The 20,178-nt window shown below is 35.4% G+C and overlaps 1 protein-coding gene across 2 annotated transcripts in view; it reads left to right on the forward strand.

Moving 5' to 3' along the window:
* The window catches only part of Dnaaf5 (Dynein axonemal assembly factor 5), a 141,971-nt gene that overhangs the window by 98,366 nt on the left and 23,427 nt on the right, over positions 1–20,178 (forward strand). The window contains exon 9 of one of the 2 annotated variants that reach the window (XM_090407397.1): positions 17,018–17,366. The exons of the other annotated variant lie outside the window; for it this stretch is intronic. Within the exon in view, the coding sequence (XP_090263523.1) occupies positions 17,018–17,366 (349 nt within the window). The remainder of the gene's footprint in view (positions 1–17,017; positions 17,367–20,178) is intronic. 2 annotated transcript variants of the gene reach the window in all.

Raw genomic sequence — 20,178 nt, forward strand, 5'->3', positions numbered from 1 at the left:
ACCATCCAATCCCACAGATGTATTGACATTGAGGTTCTGTAATAGACTAGTTACCTCTACTTCATTCATCACAATTCCAGTATAAGCTGTTGGTTCTTCCATTCCTGCAAAGTCACCACCTGGATGATATACTCTTGCAAAGTGCTCGCTCAGTAATTCCACTATATCGACTGATTCGGTTACCTCTCTACCCTCAGCATTTTTTAAGATCATTCTACCATGAACATTTTTCCTTTTACTTGCAACATACTGAAAAAACTGTTTGGGATTCTCTTTAGCCTGCATGGCCAATTTTCTTTTGTAATCCGCTTTTGCTTTTCTTACCACCCTTGTTACCATCCTGGCCTGAGCTTTATACTGTTCCTGCACCTACTGGTCACCTTTCTCCTTAAATTCCCTCCACAATTGTTTCTTTTTTTGCAGCTCAAGCTTAATAGTGTTATTCATCCATTTAACCCCTACTTGATTTATTATTCGGATTCTTGGTATACAGTCACCCATTGCCTCCTGCAAACACTTCTTAACCACTTCCCATGCACTATCAACATCCAGCCCTTGCAGTTTTACATGCCATGGCACTGAGCCAAGCACACACCTAAGCTTGTTATACTTACCAGCCTGGTAATTCCACATGTACCCTGTCTTAATTGTAAATTCCACTCATTTAGCCACCTCCCAAGTCATGACCTTATGGTCACTCTCACCAATTGGTGGCAACATGGTCATGTTCGTTACAGCCACATTCTCAAGTCTCAATTCTCAAGCAATTACTAAGTCAAGCACTCTCTGCCCACTGGTATTTTCCACTACATGCTGCCGCAGATAGTTGTCCCTTAATAACCACATAAAATCCTATTCCTTCCTCCCATGTGCCCTCTCCTCTTTCCAGTCAATGTTACCATAATTGAAATCACCCATAATAATTACCCTCCTTCCACTCATTTCTTCTATTTGCCTATGCATACTATCCCCACCATTTATTCCATCACCTGGTCTATAGCATCACCCAATTGTATATTTTGTTCTGCTAGATTCTATCTCACACCAAGCAGTCTCAAATGTGCTCTTTTCTCTATCCTGCAGTTCAACTTCTATACTCCTTGGCTGTAACTCATCAGCTATCATCAATAACACTCCTCCCCCTTTTTTATTCACCCTCTCACTCCTGAACACGCTATACCCGTCGCATTCAATCCCACTAGCTTTATGATCTTCTGTCAACCATGTTTCACTAATACCAACAACCTCTGGCCTGGAAGTGCCAACCAAGGCCAAAAACTCTTCCTTCTTGTTCCTAATACTCCTGGCATTAGTGTACATGAATTGCAGAAGCCCATTTGTCCCATCCCTACTTTGATGCCTTATACTAACTATCCCATTCTGATTTGTTGTCCTTCATACTCGCTCGGGTATAATATACTCATTCATACGCTCAACTGCCTCCCTAAAGTCTGCATATCTACTCCCCCCCCCCTCTTAATAAATCTAGTTTCCCTGAGTCTGTACATCCACTTCCACATCATTCATCAACACTTTTTCAAGCCTCCATACACCAACTCCATTCAAATGTAATCCATCCATCTTATATAAGTCCTTTCACCCATCGAACTCATTCCACACATCCACAATTTCCACACCACTCTCCATGCATAACCCATGCATAAAGTTATTGGCAATTATGTCCCTCCTTCTAAACACTTCACTGTCATACCGTGGTAAAATACTCACCATCCTAACTCTCTCACTCTTCTCTTTTGCTACCTCAAATAATTCCCTCACATCCTCTATCATTTCCATTTTATCCTCTTTCAAATCATTTGTTCCTCCCACGATTATGATCTCTTTCACCCTCTGTTTTTGCATAGATTCGCTGACATCCTTTATGTTCGCACCTGGCTGGTACGACTTTGTCAAACTCTCAACTATCACACCTCTTAATAGCGAATCCCCATATGGCACTGGCTCTTTCATTTTATTGACGTTTACGAACATTCTATTATTTGTCGCCACAGACTTTCGGCGGTTATTAGTCGGTACGTTCAGCATACATTTTTCCATACGCTCCAGTTGCCTTTTTGCTCTGTGCATAGCTTTGTTCAAACGCGCAATTTCACTACTCGCATTTATCTCACCATTTTCATTTATCTCACCAATCAAATCATCCATTCGTTCTGTATTTCTACATTCATTTACACTTTCAACGACGCTCTTGCACCTATCTGGCACTACCATGGAATTCTCTATCACATTGCCATTTTCTACATTCTGACTATCATTAACGATATCACTCTTGCCACCCGAATCACACTTGAGATCCTTATTCTCCTTACACTTTCTGCACATATTAACTCCACTATCATCCTCTAACCAGACTCCCACCACTCTTCGCAAAGCATACATCTCACAGACAGCACATTGCATAAATTCATTTACATCAAAACTCTTAAACAAACATGGCGACCTGACTGCCATTTTTTTCTTTATCGGTGCCATATGTATACTATCTTATCTTAAAAATAATAATTAAAATAACAGAAAACACACAAAAATTGCACAGACACACCAAGAAACAAAAAGCAAACAATACTACTTAAAATTCTAGTAAAATTGTCAATGTTAACACAAAATACTACTAATCTTTTCAGGAGCTCTCAACAAGCCAATGATCTAATCAGTGCGACACCAAGTGACGATGATTGTTATTGATGACAATGAGGTTAGATTATTAATCTAACCTCAAAGTTTTGTGATTGCTGATGTTTACAAGTGGTTAAATGAGTGGTACAGTGAGCTCTATTTATCTAAAAACTTGGGAAACGGTACCTTTTGATAGTAGATTTTCCACATACTAGCTCCGCCCTCACCCCCAATAGAATAATGCTTTCCAGTGATTCACAAGTGCATGCTAAAGTACCACCATCATGTGACAGAGATATGCAAATTTTGTTATCACAATGTTAGTGCTCTTGGTCATGTCACAAATTTCAAAAGAAAAAAAAAATGCTTGAACTGTCCCTTTGTTTGGAATGTGAAATAGTTTCTTAAATACAGAAACTTACAGCAAACATCAGTCTATATGTTCAATGAATATGCACATACATACATATACAAGGGAAACTAAGGTGCACAAATCAGATCGCTTCTATCTTCTTGCATTTAGTAAAATAAACAAAAGTTTATTTTGTACTATGAAATGGGATGTTTTTCCACACAACACAGATGACATTTATCACTTGCAACTTGCTGTATTTGTGCAGTTTAATTTATTTTCTCAAATTAAATGCAATTTAATTTGTGTGGTTGACAAAAGTTTATAAAAGAAGAAAAACATGTTTCTTAAGCAAATGTTAGCAAATGACAGTTTATACTCATCAATGAATCATCATAATTTTCATCATTTCTAAATCAGAACCACATTTAATTTGCAAAAATAAATTCATCATCATCATCAAATACCTGCCATGTACCCTCAAGGGGTGACAGGATAGGATAGTACTATATGAAAAAAATTACATCATTACTAACTTCCTATCTACAATTTTCCTCCAAATCAGTCTGTTACTTGTCAAGACTCCAACATTATCAGATCTTATATTTTCATAAGATCTGATAATATTTCTATCGTCTAAGGCACTTTGTACCATATCAATCCACCTATATCTTAGTCTTCCTCTTGGTCGTTTTGCTGCCAACCTTGCAGAGAACACTTGTTTTGCTAATCTTTCTTCGCCCATTCTGTTCAAGCGACCATACCACTTGAGATTAGCTCTGCTAACGCATTCCTGGATGTTGGCAATGTCAAGTTCTTTCCTAATATCTTCATTTTTAATATGATATAGCCATTGATGCCATCTGTTCACTCCTCTAATCTTTCTCAGGACTCTCATATCTGCAGTCACTAGTCTTTGGTCAAGTGTTTTACTTCTGAGCCAGCTCTCAGATCCATAAGTTAAAACTGGTTTGAACACTGTCTTGTATACAGCTAATTTAGTGTTCCAACTAATTTCTCTCTTATTCCATATGAATTTATTCAATTGACTTCCCACCATACCAGCTTTGCTGATTCTGTTGTATATTTCTATATTTAATTTACCATCTTCACTAAAAATTGTGCCTAAGTAGCTGAAATGTTTTACTTGTTCCACAGGTTCTCCATTCACAACACAGTTGACATTTTCATAGATTCTGCCTATTTTCATTGTCTTTGTCTTTTTATTGCTGACCGTCATACCATATCTATTACAACAGCTATTCAATTTAGTCAGAGAATCTTGCAGACTTGTAGTGGATTTATTTAGAAGTATAACATCATCCGCATAAAGCAAAGAGCTGACATTAACATCTCCAATTTTGATATCATGTTTAATACCACTTTCCTTCATATTGTGATCCATATAGATAATGAATAACAGAGGGGATAATGTACATCCTTGTCTCACACCAGATTTAACATTAAACCATCTTCCTGTACTTCCTTCAATTCTAACTACTGAATTACAATTCAAATAAAGACTAAGTATTGCTTGATATAATGCCCCATTGACACCATATAACTGTAGCGTATTGAATAACTTCTCTCTTGGCACCTTTTCATATGCCTTTTCCAAATCAACAAAACTTAAATACAGATCTCTGTTCTATTCCCATGCTTTCTCGACTGTTTGTCGTAAAGTGAAGATCTGATCCTGACAGCCTCTATTTGGCTTGAATCTAGCTTGTTCATCACCAAGCTTTTCTTCCACAATTCTTCTCAACTATTTCTCAAGTATACTTGCATAGATCTTGCCAGGAACACTTGTTAGGTAAATACCTGTATAATTCACACATTCAGTTTTATTTCCCTTTTTGTATATGGGTACTAAGAGAGCTCTACTCCAATCATCGGGAATTCGTCCCTCTGTCCAGGCTTTCTGAACTATGCAGTGCAGCCACTGTAAGACTTTTATACCACCATACTTCAGAATTTCTGGTTGAATATCATTTACTCCTGCTGCCTTTCCACATTTCAAGCCTTTATAACTTTTTCTACTTCAAGTATGGATATGTATTCCTGACTGCATGCCTGGTCAGTGTTTTTTACCACTGTGCTGTCATCACTGCTTGTTTCATTTAGCAGTTTTTCAAAGTAATTACTCCATACTTCAAGGATATCTTTTTCTCCCATTTTCATGTCACCTTTATCATCTGTAACTCCTTTTACAGATGATAAAGGCACTCTTTCCTCAATTCCTAAGCTTCTTCAACAACCTCCAAAATATTTTGCCACCTTCTTGATATTTATTTTCTATATTCTTGCCAAAGTCCTCCCATGACTTTTGTTTAGCTAGTTTTACACAGTGTTTAGCATTCTTGCATTTGTCTCTGTGTTCTCTAAGAGCACAAGCTGATTTATTTGCCAGGAACTTTTGATATGCTTTCTTCTTTTCCTTCACTGCCTCTTTAACTTCCTGTGTCCACCAAGGAGTTCTGATTTTTCTATCCTTGCAGACAACCTCACCACATGCCTCTCTGGCAGAATCAAACATTGATTGATTCTGCCAGAGAGGCAGAATCAAACAGAATCAATCAAACCTTGGAGATTCAGTTTGCCACTGAATCTCCAAGGTGTGATTCCTGTTCTCAAACTCTTTCATTTTTTCTTCAATAATCTTTGTGTATTTTAGTCTACAGTTCACATCTGAGAGCTGCTCAACTTTTATTTGCTTTAAAACTTTCTTATATGTTATTCTTTTCAATATGAAATTCAATTTTATCCTGCTCAAGACTAAATATTGATCACTTCCAATTTCAAATCCTCTGTACCCTCTGGTGTCCTGCACCAGGGAGAAAACATCACTATCAGCAATAACATAGTCAACGAGACTTTTCTTATTCCTTGCCTCTTCTCTCCATGTGAATTTGTGCACATTTTTATGTTGGAACATGGTGTTAGTAATAACTAGTCCATGTCCTGAGCAGAAATCCAACAGATATTTGCCATTATTATTAGCTTTGCTCTTTTCTCCAAATTTTCCCAAAATAATTTTGTATGTCTCACACTCATTTCCTACTCTGCTATTTAGATCCCCAACAAGGACCAACTTTTCCTTTGTGTCAGATGCTTTCTCTAAAGCATGAAAACATTCCTCCACTTTCTACCTTAGTAGAACCTTTTGTGGAACCATAGGCACAAATAAGTCTCATTGTCCAGATCCCCATTCTCATATTTGCCCACATTACTCTACTTGAGACTGCCTGCCATTCAAGAAGATTAGCCTCGTATTTTGTGTTGATTGAACAAAAATAAATTAAGTTCCTCAAACAGCAAGCTTCCAGTAGTAACCATTTGTGTACTCGGCATAAAAGCTTTCTATTTCATAGTCAGTGCCGACGCTCTAGGGGTCCTGATGCAATTTTAAGTTGGGCGCCCTTACTTTCTTTTTAAATGTTGATTTAAAGCTTAAAACTCAGTACACCTATTTTTATGTAAAATTGTGTACTTTTAACAACACAGCAAAAATCGCAAAACATACAAAAATGCACATAGTCTAGAATTACAGATAGATAAATTGCCGATTACTGGCTATGAGCTATTATAACTAAAGAACTAGAGAAATGCACAATGACAAGAATCATTTAATTTTAATGGAAAACGAAATGTATGAAAAAATTAAACGATTTAAAAGTTTACTTTTCTTTATTTTATGGAAGCAGTTTCATCCAAAATTTCACTTGTTTCTAGTTTCTCTGCAAATATCACGTATTGTTGCGATCATTGACAGTCCAACCAGTCTTTTCTGTAAATACATATTGCTATAATTTCAGTCGGTCTAAACCTGTCACTCTACTGTATGATGTCCTTTAGAATTTGTATTTCATTATATAATTTGGTCACACGAATATCCGTTTCTTCATCATCAGTCAGCACAACTTGTAAATCATCACAGTGTTTCCTTGAAGTGTCCTCACACATATTCGAAATTTCCTTGAAACTGGATAAAAACTAAAATATGTTAAAGTCACTTGTCAAGAGATCAAAGCTTTCCTCCAAAGAATTAATAATAGTGTCCACAATCAGATGAAAAAATGTACTTTAAAGTTATATTGCAGAACAGCTGGCAATTCGTCTGAACATTCTTAACTGACAATCATAGTTACATCTGCATAATGTACTGCTTTTGAACTCAGGAGAAATTTCTAAATCTAGTGCTAACAGTTTTGTCGATTCAAGTATAACATTAATATTTTCATCTGATCTAAATTGTTTAGTAAAGTCAATTACGTTATTTAACATGTCTATAGATTCATTTAAATTTCTGTTTGGATTCTGAAGCATTTTACTCACTACATTGATCCTGCACAAAATTCATAAATTTATAATACCAGATTATAAGTGAACGCAAAAATCCATAATCTTTAATTTTCAAAGCAAATGCTTTTTGTACTGTTGTCAATTTGAATATTATCATATTTCCAATTTGATAATATTCCACAAAATTTTGATAATATTCCATAAATTTCCACAAAAAGAAACTAAAACTTCTCCAATATTATATCTAAGCGAATGAAGTTGCTTCCCATCTAGTATCTGAAAGATTTTAAGTGCAGTTACTTTTTTCATTACATCCCATTGTTAGTTAAAGCACTAAAGAAATTATAAATTTCTTTTATAGTGCTAAAAAACCTCGCTGTTTTAGTATCAAGTTTAGCACCATCAGCGATCACCAAATTTAACGTGTACTACTCACGGGACAAGGAGTGCTCAGGGGTTAATATTTGATATGTCTCTGAACACGCTGTATGTTTCCTCTCATGCTCGTCCTGTTATCATATCCATGTCTCTGCAAAATTTAATATCTTAATTTAAATCTTTTAATTTTTCTAAGAAGTACATGGATAAATCTTCAGACTTTTGAGAACTTTAGTTAGCTGCTCTTTCTGTTTCTCTTTTTCGAGTTATTTTGCCGCTTTTCTTTTTTTTATTTGCAGTTCCGGAGAATTTTTTTCGACTCCATTATGTCCAAATTTATTCTGAAGTAAAAAATCTATTGAACAAAAAAAATGGTAAGACAAAAAATGTAAATAAAAAATTAAAATAAATACTTAAAGAAATGCATACATTTTTTGCTGATTTGCAAAAGGCTTAGGTAAAATTTTGAATCTACTTATGTTAGTGTGAATTAACTACACATTCACTGTGTGTGTTTAACAATCAACAGTTCTATGATTTACAAACAACGTGTGAGGTCTGTTTCACAAAAAATGCCCAAATATCACTTTGCAATAGAGGTTAAGCCAGATACATGTGTGCACCTGAAGTCCCAACTGGCGAATGCGCTCTGCATATTAAAAAGAAAGTCAGTAGAGTAAGGTGCTCCTGTAACTAAACTAGCCGGGGAAGCGTCTGGCTAGTTCAGTGCTTCCACCAGCTTTGTACTACACAGTGAAAAACAACTAGTAGTTTTTCCTAAATGTTATTAAAAGTCACAGTATTTATTACAGTATATTTAGTGCATATCCACATTTAATAAACGCTGATATTAAAACTTGTTTTTATTTTATTCTTTCTACTCATCTACTTACCATGTTAAGCCAGCCCTGTTCATAGTGCAAACTTTAATTTACTGTTACTTCAATAAATGCAAGCAGATAGAGGCTTCATTTCTTCTCCCGTAGTCCTAAATGAACCATTGGGTCATTCATGGCTGGTAGATGATACTCTTTGCTAGCCTCCTCCAGTCTTCTCGGTCTCTTGTTCTTGATGTCAGTTGAGAAAGATAGAGGCTACTGTATATGTGTGTGTGTGTATATATATATATATATATATGTGTGTGTGTGTGTGTGTGTGTGTATATATATTTTTTTTTTGTACCTCAATTTCCTTTGTATGTGTATAATTTTATGTTATTTTTTTATGTGTATAAATATTTCTCTGATGTTGTAAGTATTCATGTTAATTTTAAGAAGCTGATATTTCACATTCCAAACAAGAGTACGGTTCAGATGAATCTTTTTTTACCCCATCAATCATTTTGTTTTTCTGTATGCATTATTTATTCTTATTAATAGAACCATGCTTACTGATGTGAGATTGGCATTTAAAAAAACCACAAATGTGGGAAACTGCAAGTATTTTTACAGAATATCCAATTTCCATACTATGGAGAGGCAGCTGGCATAAACACATATAATCACTTGGCTAACTTCAAAGAATGAAACTAAAGGGAAAAGACCAGACAATCATAAAATTATAACAATCTAAACTGTTACAAATTATGTTCATGTTATGCCTAAAGATTTGTTATGTTTTCTATAGAGAAAAACTGTGTAAGTGCAGAAACTAAATGTCCCACTCAAGGAAACCTTAGAGTAATCCAAGCTGAATTTCTTCCTGATATCTCAGCCTTATTTCAGTTCACAATGAACTCAGGCTATTTCGTTTGGCAGGGAAAATTCTACAAACAGATAGAGAAAGCCTTAAATTCTGCCCCACAAAAACCTACCATATGGCTTTGCTATGTTGTTGATGTGTTCGCTATTTGGCCACATGGCTTGGATACACTCCTCTCCTTAACACACCTAAACAACCAACATCCCAGAATCAAGTTCGCCCTGGAAAAAGAGGAAAACAATAGCCTCCCTTTCCTAGACACACTAGTCACCTGCCAACTGGATGGAACCTTGTTTTTCTCAGTTTATAGAAAACCCACCCATACAGGCAGATACATTCACCAACAATCCCCCCCCCCACACACACAACACTATGGAGTTATTAAGACACTATACAACAGTGGGGGGGGGGGGGGCTAAACTAATCTGTTCAAATGACAAAGCCCTAACCACTGAACTAAATCATATCCTTAACACTTTCTCAGCCAATGGCTATCCCCCCCCCCCAAAATACTAAAACCAGTAAATAGGCCAACTCCCCCCCTTCACAACAAAGATTACTCTAAATCCATCACCATTCCCTACATCCGGGGCACCTCAGAAAAAATTACCAAAATCCTAAAAAAACATGACTTATTACATACCATATAGAAAATTGGCATCCTTTATCTGCTCCACTAAAGACCTACCTGGTGTATACCAGGTCTCTTGCAGCTGTAAACTGTCCTACGTTGGCCAAACAAGCAGGACAGCGAATATCAGAATTTCAGAACACAAGGAGTACATCCGGTTTCACCAGTACAGCCATTCCGGGCTTGCAGACCATGCTCTGGATACAGCCACAGAATAAGGTGGAAGAAAGCCACAGTAATACACTGCAGCAAGTTCACATTTGAAAGACTATTCATGGAATCAGCCTCAGCCCTAAGAAACATGTCAAACCTCAACAAATTTGGATGAATGAGACTGCCCCAAATTTGGGAAACATACATCAGGAGAACTTCAGCCCAACAGCCAAGAATACCTAATATAGCCTGCTAGGAGGCACCATCAGGACTTTAGGAAAAACAGTAGCTTCCTCGCTTTGTCCTCATTTGCTGTGTGTAGTACCTGCGTGCACATGTCTTTATCTTAAGTTCCCATGAAGATGGCAATGTAACGTTGCCGAAATATTGGAAATATATATTAAAGTTTAATTTAATTTATATTCTAGTATACATTGTGAATTCCTTAAGTTATTTAATAATCATGTATAACCAACGTATAAGCCTTTCTACAAGAAAAACTAAACATTCATTCTGTGAAGTAATTTTTAATTAGTATTAGGAATAAACAATATCCAAAATTTAATTTAGAACAAATAGTAAGCTTTTTCAAACTTGGACATATATGATTAATTTCAGCCAAACAATAATTTGGAATAAAATCCAGCTAAGTATAATTAGGAAAATTTAACAAATAATAATAATAATTCTGGGATTACTTTTTCCAGGCACATACAGTATTTATGTAATAACATAAATACTGTATCTGTTTTTATTGTTTTGTTACAATTTTATATATACCTATCAATGCCCCCCTTTTCTTATGATTAAAAAAATCATAAATTACAGTCTGGAAGGTTCTCGTATTTTGTCCTGATATTAGCAGCAAACTATAAGATAAAAGGACTAGATATATAAAAATATATTGTATGCAGTTTAGTCTATCAAATATCTGTAGACCTATATTACAAGTATGGATTGCAGCTTTAAAATTGTAACTGTGTTAAAAATACCATATACTAACATTGCAAAGTACTAGCTCCGAGATAGATGCAACTACAAAACTGATTTAATAATAATCTAATAAATTATTCAGTCCTTTTCCTTTCACCCATTATTTACAGTAGAGAACAATATCAGCAGTCAAACAATAGAAAGTTGTATTCCACGAGTGAAGAAGAGGACTTCTTATTGAATGGCAAACAATATTAAACAGGAACTGCATGCGAAAAAGAGGCTATGGAAGAGATATAAGGAGACAGGTGAAGAGAAGATGCATGAAGAATATAAGACACAGGCCAAGAGAGTGACTAGTATGGTAAGGAAGGCGAAACTGGAATATCAGAAGAGATTGGCACTAAGATCCAAAGAAAATCTAAGGGAATTTTTTAGCTATGTGGCTAGTAGGAGGAGAAATGACTGTGGAAGAATAACATTGTGGGATAAAAATGGGAATAGAGTGACTGATGCAGAGGACATAGTGGAATTGTTCAGTGAATATTTTATTGGAGTATTTCATCCTGGAAGAGTCAATTTTAATACTAGAGGGATAGGGCAGGTTCGAGATTTAGAGGTGCAGGAGGAGAGTGTGTTCCAAATACTGAGTACTCTGGATGTCAGTAAAGCTGTAGAACTGGATGGTATTTCACCACGAGTTTTGAGAGAATGTGCTAAAAAACTGACCACTCCTTTGACCTGGCTTTTCAATGAAAGTCTGGCTACGGGAAAGGTGGCCAGGGAATGGAATGAAGGTAAGATAGTGCCATTGCATAAGGGCAGTAGCAGACTGGAAGTGTCTAATTATAGGCCAGTTTGTGTGTCATCAGTAGTTGTTAAGATCTTGGAGAAATTAGAGAGGGACTGTATACAGCATTGGGCAGATGAGGGTAATGTTATCTGTGAGAGTCAACATGGATTTGTTAAGGGGCGCTCTTGTTTTAGTAATATGCTAACCTTTTATAATAAAGTTACAAGAGCAGTAGATGAGGAAAAGGCATATACTGCCATTTTCTTGTACTTGGTGAAGGCATTTGACAGGGTGCCACATGATAAGCTGATATTTAGGTTGCAGTGCATGGATCTGGATGTCAGGTTGGTCAACTGGATTCAAGATTGGCTGTCCAATAGGTATCAGAGAGTTGTGTATGGTGGGGCAGCTTCAAGGAGGCAAAGAGTTATAAGTGGGGTCCCACAGGGCTCAGTACTGGGACCTATATTGTTTAATCTTTATATCAATGACATTGTCAGTGCATTGCAGGGGGGATATTCAGTTGTTTGCAGATGATGTGAAGCTGGGAAGGGTTATTAATAATAATGCAGATGTGGTAGCCCTGGAAGAGGATTTGAATAAGCTGGACAGATGGGCAAATGAATGGGGGTGTCGATTTAATGCAGCAAAATGTAAGGTCTTGAGGTTTAGGATACCTCGATGGGATGCTGCATACTCTATTGGAGCAGCTATACAGGAGGAAGTAGGGGAGACAAGAGATATGGGGTTGATGATTGATAGAAGCCTGAAATTTAGGGGGACATATTGCAAAGGTGGTGAAGGTAATGCAGAGGATTGCTGCAATAATGAGAAGGACATTGACCTGCAGAGATAAAAGAGTTAGCATTTCATTGTATAAGACTCCGATCAGACCACACTTAGACTATTGTTCTCAGATTTAGTCCCTAGGATTTGAAGGGGATAAATTAACTGTGGAAAGGGTACAAAGGCAGATAACAAAGATGGTTGCAGGACTGTACAATGTTAGTTATAAGAGTCGGCTGAGGGGATGTGGACTGCAGAGTTTGGTGGATAGAAGAAGAAGGAGAGGTGATATGATCGAGACTTTTAAACTGTCCCTTCAATTTCCTAGAAGGGACCTCCCATGATGAGTCTTGATAGACTTTGTGTTTCTTAGGAAGGACCTCCTGCGATGAGTCTTTTGACTCCGTGGAGGCCTGAATAATAATAATAATAATAATTATTGGATTAGTAACTTTGAAGTTCATGGCTTTTGTTTTGTCTGTTGATATTTTCATGCTGTATGTTTTTATCAGATTATTTAGCCTTCATAATGATTTTTGTAGTTCATCTTCAAAGCACATGAAAACAACCAATTATAACACATCATGTGGGTGTTATATCCTATAAAATGCATACCATGTGCATTAACAGAATATTTTCATATAACAATTATGATCAGAATTGCAGAATACAGCAAACAATTTAAGCACTGTGTAAAACTAGCTGTGTAAAACAAAAGCCATGAGAAGACATTGGTAAGAACATGTAAAATAAATATCAGCTGGCAAAATATTCTGAAAGCTATTGAAAAAGCTTAGAAATTGAGGAAAAGCACTATAAAATGAATCGGAGAAGAAAAAGGTGACACATGAAAACTGAAGATATTCTAGATGTTTGGAGTAATTACTTTCATTTAGGAATTTGGAGTAATTGCTAACCGAAACAAGAAGTATCAGCACAGTGGTAGAAAACTCCCAACAGGAATGCAGTCAGGAACACATATCCATTCTTAAAGTAGGAAAAAAGGAATCAAAAACCCAAAATGTGGAAAGGCAACTGAAGTAAATGAAATTCGACCAGAAATATTCAGAAGGCCCGGTCAGAGGGTCGAATTCCTGATGATTGGAGCAGAGCTCTCACAGTACGCATCTACAAAAAAGGGAAATAAAACTGAATGTGAAAATTCATAAGGCATATTCTGGTAATTGGACCACTTTTTTTTTTTTTTTTTTAAGCTAAAAGCACAATAAAGAAATAAAACCCGACAAGTTTCGTAAGTCGTTTGACTTACATCTTCAGGGGTAAAAGGTAGCTGAAAGTTAAAACAACAAAAAAGAGAAATTAATAGTTCATACTATACAGTTGTAGCAGTCTGACTGTTTATAAAATTAAAAAATCAGAATGCAGATTCAAAGCAGTGCTAAGTTTAAACAATGCTGGATGATGCCACGTTCTGTTGTTCACGATCATAATGTCCGAAGTCTGACTGAGGTATATTTATTTTATCAGAGCTGACTAAACTTGGTGTAGAATTAAGCCTTGGTTTTTATTGCATTGTGTTGGAATTCTAAGCATGTTTGCAGCTTTAAATTTCCTTATGTAACAGTTTTTTTCTATATAAGACATGTTTGTTTTCTGCCAGAGGACATTGTTGCCAGTGGAAGTGGTATGGAAAGCTAGACCTGATTTGTGTTCTCTTCTGTTTTGTACATCCTTTTGATGTTCGTTCATGCATATTTCCCCAGATCTTCCTGTCTGTCCTATGTAGCAGATGCTGCAAGAACAATAAATTTTATAAACACCTGGTTTTTTTAAAGGATGATGTGGAGGTTTTGGAGGATATAGAAATCTTGAAATTTTTTCCAGCAGCAGAAAGGCTACTTTGATGTTATGTTTGTTTAGTAATTTAGCCATCTTGTCTGCAACATTCTTGATATATGGAAGCATGATGGCGTTTTTGAAATCTTGTTCCTGTGGGATGCTTGTAGGAGGTGTGTGGAGGATTTTTTTGATAGTCTTGGGTTCATAACATTTTTTTTGAGGATCTGTGTTAAATGTTCCAATTCTTCATTTTTCTGTTTTTCTGTGTGGGAAATATTATAAGCTCTGTCCCTCAGGGTTTTTATTAGACCTACGTTTTGCGAAGGGTGGTGGTGGTATGAGGCCGCATTAAGAAATCTTCCTGTGTTGGTGGGTTTCTATATATTGAGAAAGAAAGTTTATTATCTTTTTCATTGACTTCTAATAGGATGTCAAGAAAAGGAAGTTTTCTAAGTTCTTCTTGTTCTAAAGTAAATTTTATATTCTTATGTAAATTATTCAGGTAATTTTTGAATGCAATGAGTTCATCTGCTGTTCCTGGCCAAATGATGAAAATGTCATCTACATAGCGTAGCCAAATTTTTGGTTTTTTATGATAATTGATTAAAGCATTATTTTCAAAATGTTCCATAAATAGGTTAGATAAAGCCAGAGAGAGGGAAGAGCCAATAGCCAATCTCTCTTTTTTTCCCAAAATTTGTCTTGATGCATGAAAAAAGTATTATTTATACAATGTTTATAAAGATCTATGATATCCGAAAGAAAGAGGTCTTCAAGGAGATTCACAGTTTCATTTCTTGGAACATTTGTAAATATGCTGATAACGTCCAAACTTGCTAAGATGTCTGAAGGTCCAATGTAAATATCTTTTACCTTCTCAATGAAATGTGTACTGTTCTTGATTAAAGAAGATGTTTTTCCTGTGTGAGGTAAAATCATGTTAGTGAGATGTTTTGTTAAATTAGAGGTCGGAGAGTCTCTTCCGTCCACTATCGGTCTTAAGGGAGTACCTATCAACTCCTATTGGTAAAGATGACCTTGCTATTGCTTCTGCCTGGTATCTCCAACTCTGGGCCTGGCTCCCACTGAAGAGACCTTAATAAAGGTTGAAACTAGTCTGGGTATTGGCCAATCCCTTAATGCATAACATTAGACATATCCGCAAGGAGATGTGTTTTGCATTATTGGAGATACTGGGATAGGAGTGTTGGTAGCTTGCTCCACCTTTGCTATGAGTTGCCTGGTGTTGTACTACTTACCCAGGTAAGATAGTACAACACCATATTCAGTCCTGAAGATATTTTCAGGCGCAAACTTTGTTTGCTCTCACTTGGATAAAGGATTAAATTAAATTTATTATTGCAGTAGATGAATGTTACTAAGTGGGGCAAGGAAACCTCAGCCACAGAGGTCAAAAATAGAGGATTCTAAATTTGACATTCTCTGACAGGCAGTGTCAGAAAGTAAAAGGCACAAATGCCAGCTTTGTGGCAAAATGAATCGTGAAGAGTATAATTTGGGTATTAAAGGTGAAGTGTGGTTGATGTAGCTGCAATTTGGGTTTTTATTAAGAGGTGGTCTGGTTTGGATGTCTGTAAGTGGTGATGAACGTCGTTTATGTTGGAATTAATGTCACAGATGTTTGTAAAGTGGATGTAGAAATCTTTTTTTTTTTTGGTAGGGATCCTGGTAAGTTTGGAATATTGTGTTTGGGTTGATTTGTTTAGATGAACTGGTTGTTGAGGGAGATTCATTTTGTTTGTAGTGTTGCCATCATTGTTTGTCTGTTTCATTTTTCATTTGTGGTTTATTATTAGATGAAAGGAAGTGGGGACGTGTGGTGGGGGAGATAGACTTGTGAACATGACATTCATATAGAGAGTGACCAGTCTCCTCACCATTCCATGGCCTCAACAGTACTTCCCACATACCACTACTCAAATTCCTTCACCGTGCACACCTGGCAGGGTATATGTGCAATATACAGCCTCTCCCTGTCAAGTCAACCCTGCCTTTCCATGGTGCGTGTGGCCTGTTTTCACAAAATTGAAAGGCAGGGTTGACTTGACAGGGAGAGGCTGTATATTGCACTTCCCTACCCATTAGTGGCCTAACCACCTAGTTAGGACTCTAGTCTTTCATCCACATTTTTCACTTAGTTTTGTGTTGTCTTTGTGTATATCTTACAAGTCTCATATTGTACTCCCTGATGATATTTCTGTAACTGAGATGAAATATTGGAAGAATTAAATATTATTTAATTCTTCCAATATTTAATCCTTTCCCAGCACTGTTTCACACTGTTAAATTTCTAACATGACTAAAATAGTTATATAAGAGTGGCAGATGACTATCAAGTGAAGAAAGCTTAATGCTTTTGAAGTAAAATGGCTAGTTCTTAGTTCACTATCAGAGTAATTTTTGATTAATTGAATTCATAGATAGTTAAAGTTAGCTGAAAACTTTTATGTGTAAAAACTTTGCTGCTGGGTAAATGTTAGCATTTCCAAGAGTTTCTAAGTATAGATTATATCCTCGTTTTTATTTACAGGTGCAGTCAGTAGCAGATCAGATTTTCACACAGTTAATTTCCCTCCTCGAAGACGAACTTACTGATACTAGGTTGATTTGCTGCAAAATTCTTGCTCATGTGTTACCTCTGCTTCCTCCAGCTGTTGATTTTCATCAGATACATAATATTTATCCTGAACTGTTGAAAAGGATGGATGATGCTAATGATGAAATTCGATTAATAACTGCAAAAGTATTTTTGGCTTATTTTAAAAGTTTTCCAGAGGATTACAGTTGGGATATATATAGGGTACATTTAAAAAATATATTCTTTGCCCTTCTTGTGCATATGGATGATCCTCAATTGTTTATTCAACAGTCTGTTCTAGGTATCTTTTTTTTTTCAATGTATTATTTATTATTTTTAATGAATAATAAAAACTATACATGACTAAAGAAAGATTAACTATTTTGATTATTCAAAACAATGTATTTAAATAACATTAGAATTGTATTTCTGGATATGGTGGTTATTCAAAACAGCATTATTCAAAGTTGCAGTTTATTATAGGAAAAGTGTATAAATTTATTCATATATGAAAATGATGATTTCATGAAATAATGTGTGCTGTTGAAGAACTTCAAAAGAGTTAATCACATAATAGAAATCGGTAAAATGAAAGAAGTAAACTAATAATGTGAAAGTATTTAAAGAACATATAAGTATCCAAAATAAGTATCCAAAAAATTTAATTATAATTATTGATATCCTGTTTTGTCATTAAAATTTTAGTACTAACTAAAACTCAAAACATTATTCCTCCTCAAAAAAAAAATCTCTTACCAGCTGGCAGTTAATGCTGAAAAGAGCCTAAAAGGTTTCAACTTGTCAGTGTACCGTATTAAAAGGATGGATATTAATTATCCTTTATTAATACTTTAGATTATCATGATGCTCCTAAAATGTTAAAATACAAAAGAAAATGCTAAGCAATTTTTGCGATGGAGATAATTCCCTTCCTGTCATCAGTAGCACCTACCCCCCCCCTTGCCTTCCCTATCTTCATATCCCTTCATTTTTTATACCTGTCAAGATGTCATTCTCATCCAATTATGTTTCACTTATTTCAACTATTTTCAGACACTTAAACTCAATCAATGCAAACAATTTCATCTCCCAAAGAGTTCAATTTACTAAGATTTAAAAAAATATTATTAACATGCCTGTGTCATGAAGATATAAATGCTGAAAACTCGAATATACTAAAACATAGAACCACAATAACTCAGGCTGACATGCTACTATGCCATAATGTAAAGTTTGACTTCCAGACAGGGTGCAACACCTATTATATTGGTTCCACAATTCTATCAAGTCTCACTTAATAGAACATGTTTGAGGCTGTAATAACCCTTGCCTTCCCTATCTTCATATCCCTTCATTTTTTATACCTGTCAAGATGTCATTCTCATCCAATTATGTTTCACTTATTTCAACTATTTTCAGACACTTAAACTCAATCAATGCAAACAATTTCATCTCCCAAAGAGTTGAATTTACTAAGATTTAAAAAAGAAGAATATTATTAACATGCCTGTGTCATGAAGATATAAATGCTGAAAACTCGAATATACTAAAACATAGAACCACAATAACTCAGGCTGACATGTTACTATGCCATAATGTAAAGTTTGACTTCCAGACAGGGTGCAACACCTATTATATTGGTTCCACAATTCTATCAAGTCTCACTTAATAGAACATGTTTGGGACTAATAATCTCGTATCAGACTATCTACTTTCTACCACAAAGAAAAAACACAAACAAAAACATATCAAATACAACCAAAATCCTACCATTGAAATATCCTTGCATGCAATACAGTCTAAACATAACCCTTGAAATAAAAAAGGTTATCATTATCGATTTCTAAGGAAATGAATCTAAATGATGCTGTTCTGAATTGCTAGCAATAAGAACCATGAATGTGCTATAAACACCAAACGACCATGTTTATTATCCCCCTCATGGCAATTAAACCAAATAAATTACTTCCCTGTACTCTCAAACCAGCCCTATTCCCAAATACTCTTGAACCAACCAAACTCTTCGTAACACTTTGTACAAAATGGTCACACAGCTGGCTCACAGTCAGTTGTCTGCTTTATTCATCTGATGATGTTTTCATTATAACAAAATGGCCAACATTTGTCATGTTTGTTACTGGTGTACTATATATTTTGTTAACTTTTTCATCGTGGAAATTAACACGCATTGGTCTAAAATTCTTGTTTCATCTTCATATTTTTCCTACACTCATTTGCTATTATCTGGTACCCACCATTCTAAATTGTATACCATCTCATCTCTAATGAAGTCTTTAATCAAGTTTTCAGCATTTATATCTTCAAGACACAGGTATGTTAATTAATATTCTTGTTTTTTGAACCTAAGTAAATTCAACTTTTATGCCTTGTTAAAAAAGGGTCTGTTCCATTGCAAAAATTGCTTAGCATTTTCTTTTATGTTGTATTCTTTGTTATTTTATGATGAGTAAGCAAACAGTGTTTTGCAATTAGAACACATATAAAATTAACAGTAATAACTTTAATGAATTAAAGGTACAAATATTTCATACTGAAAGTAACAGTACATCATCAGTGTAGAACAAACAGTTAAAAGAATGGAATACAAAGTACAGAACATTCGGTGGATTACCAATTAAAAATTATTGCAGCGTGCCAGAAAATTAATGTTAATAAAATATTATTAAATAATTCTTAATTCTCAACTAAATTGTTAGTTGGTTTTATACGTCTTAAGTTATTAATTTTAATTATGCCACAGGTACCTCTAAAGATTAGAGTTTTACAATTAGAATGATATCTGGTCCTTCTTGACATTCAGAAGATTTGTTTCAGGAAGCCCTATTTGTACAGACAATACATATCAAAAGGCATTCATCATTTGGGACATTCATTCATCCAACAATATATTTCATCCATTTACCATTCCATGACATGAAAAAAAATCTACTCTTGGTTTCCTTATTCGCATAACCTTTGTACAGTTTCCAGTGATAACATCTCATTTCTCCTCAGTCTGAGAGCACAAACCTTCAGTCTGGCTTCATATTCAACATTCCATATATCAGTCAATTCTCAACTAAATTGTTAGTTGGTTTTATACGTCTTAAGTT

The sequence above is a fragment of the Typopeltis vanoorti genome, chromosome 17 (genome assembly GCF_054136105.1).
Source record: "Typopeltis vanoorti isolate ZY-2024b chromosome 17, IOZ_Tvanoo_1.0, whole genome shotgun sequence".
In the NCBI taxonomy this organism is placed as follows: Eukaryota; Metazoa; Arthropoda; class Arachnida; order Uropygi; family Thelyphonidae; genus Typopeltis; species Typopeltis vanoorti.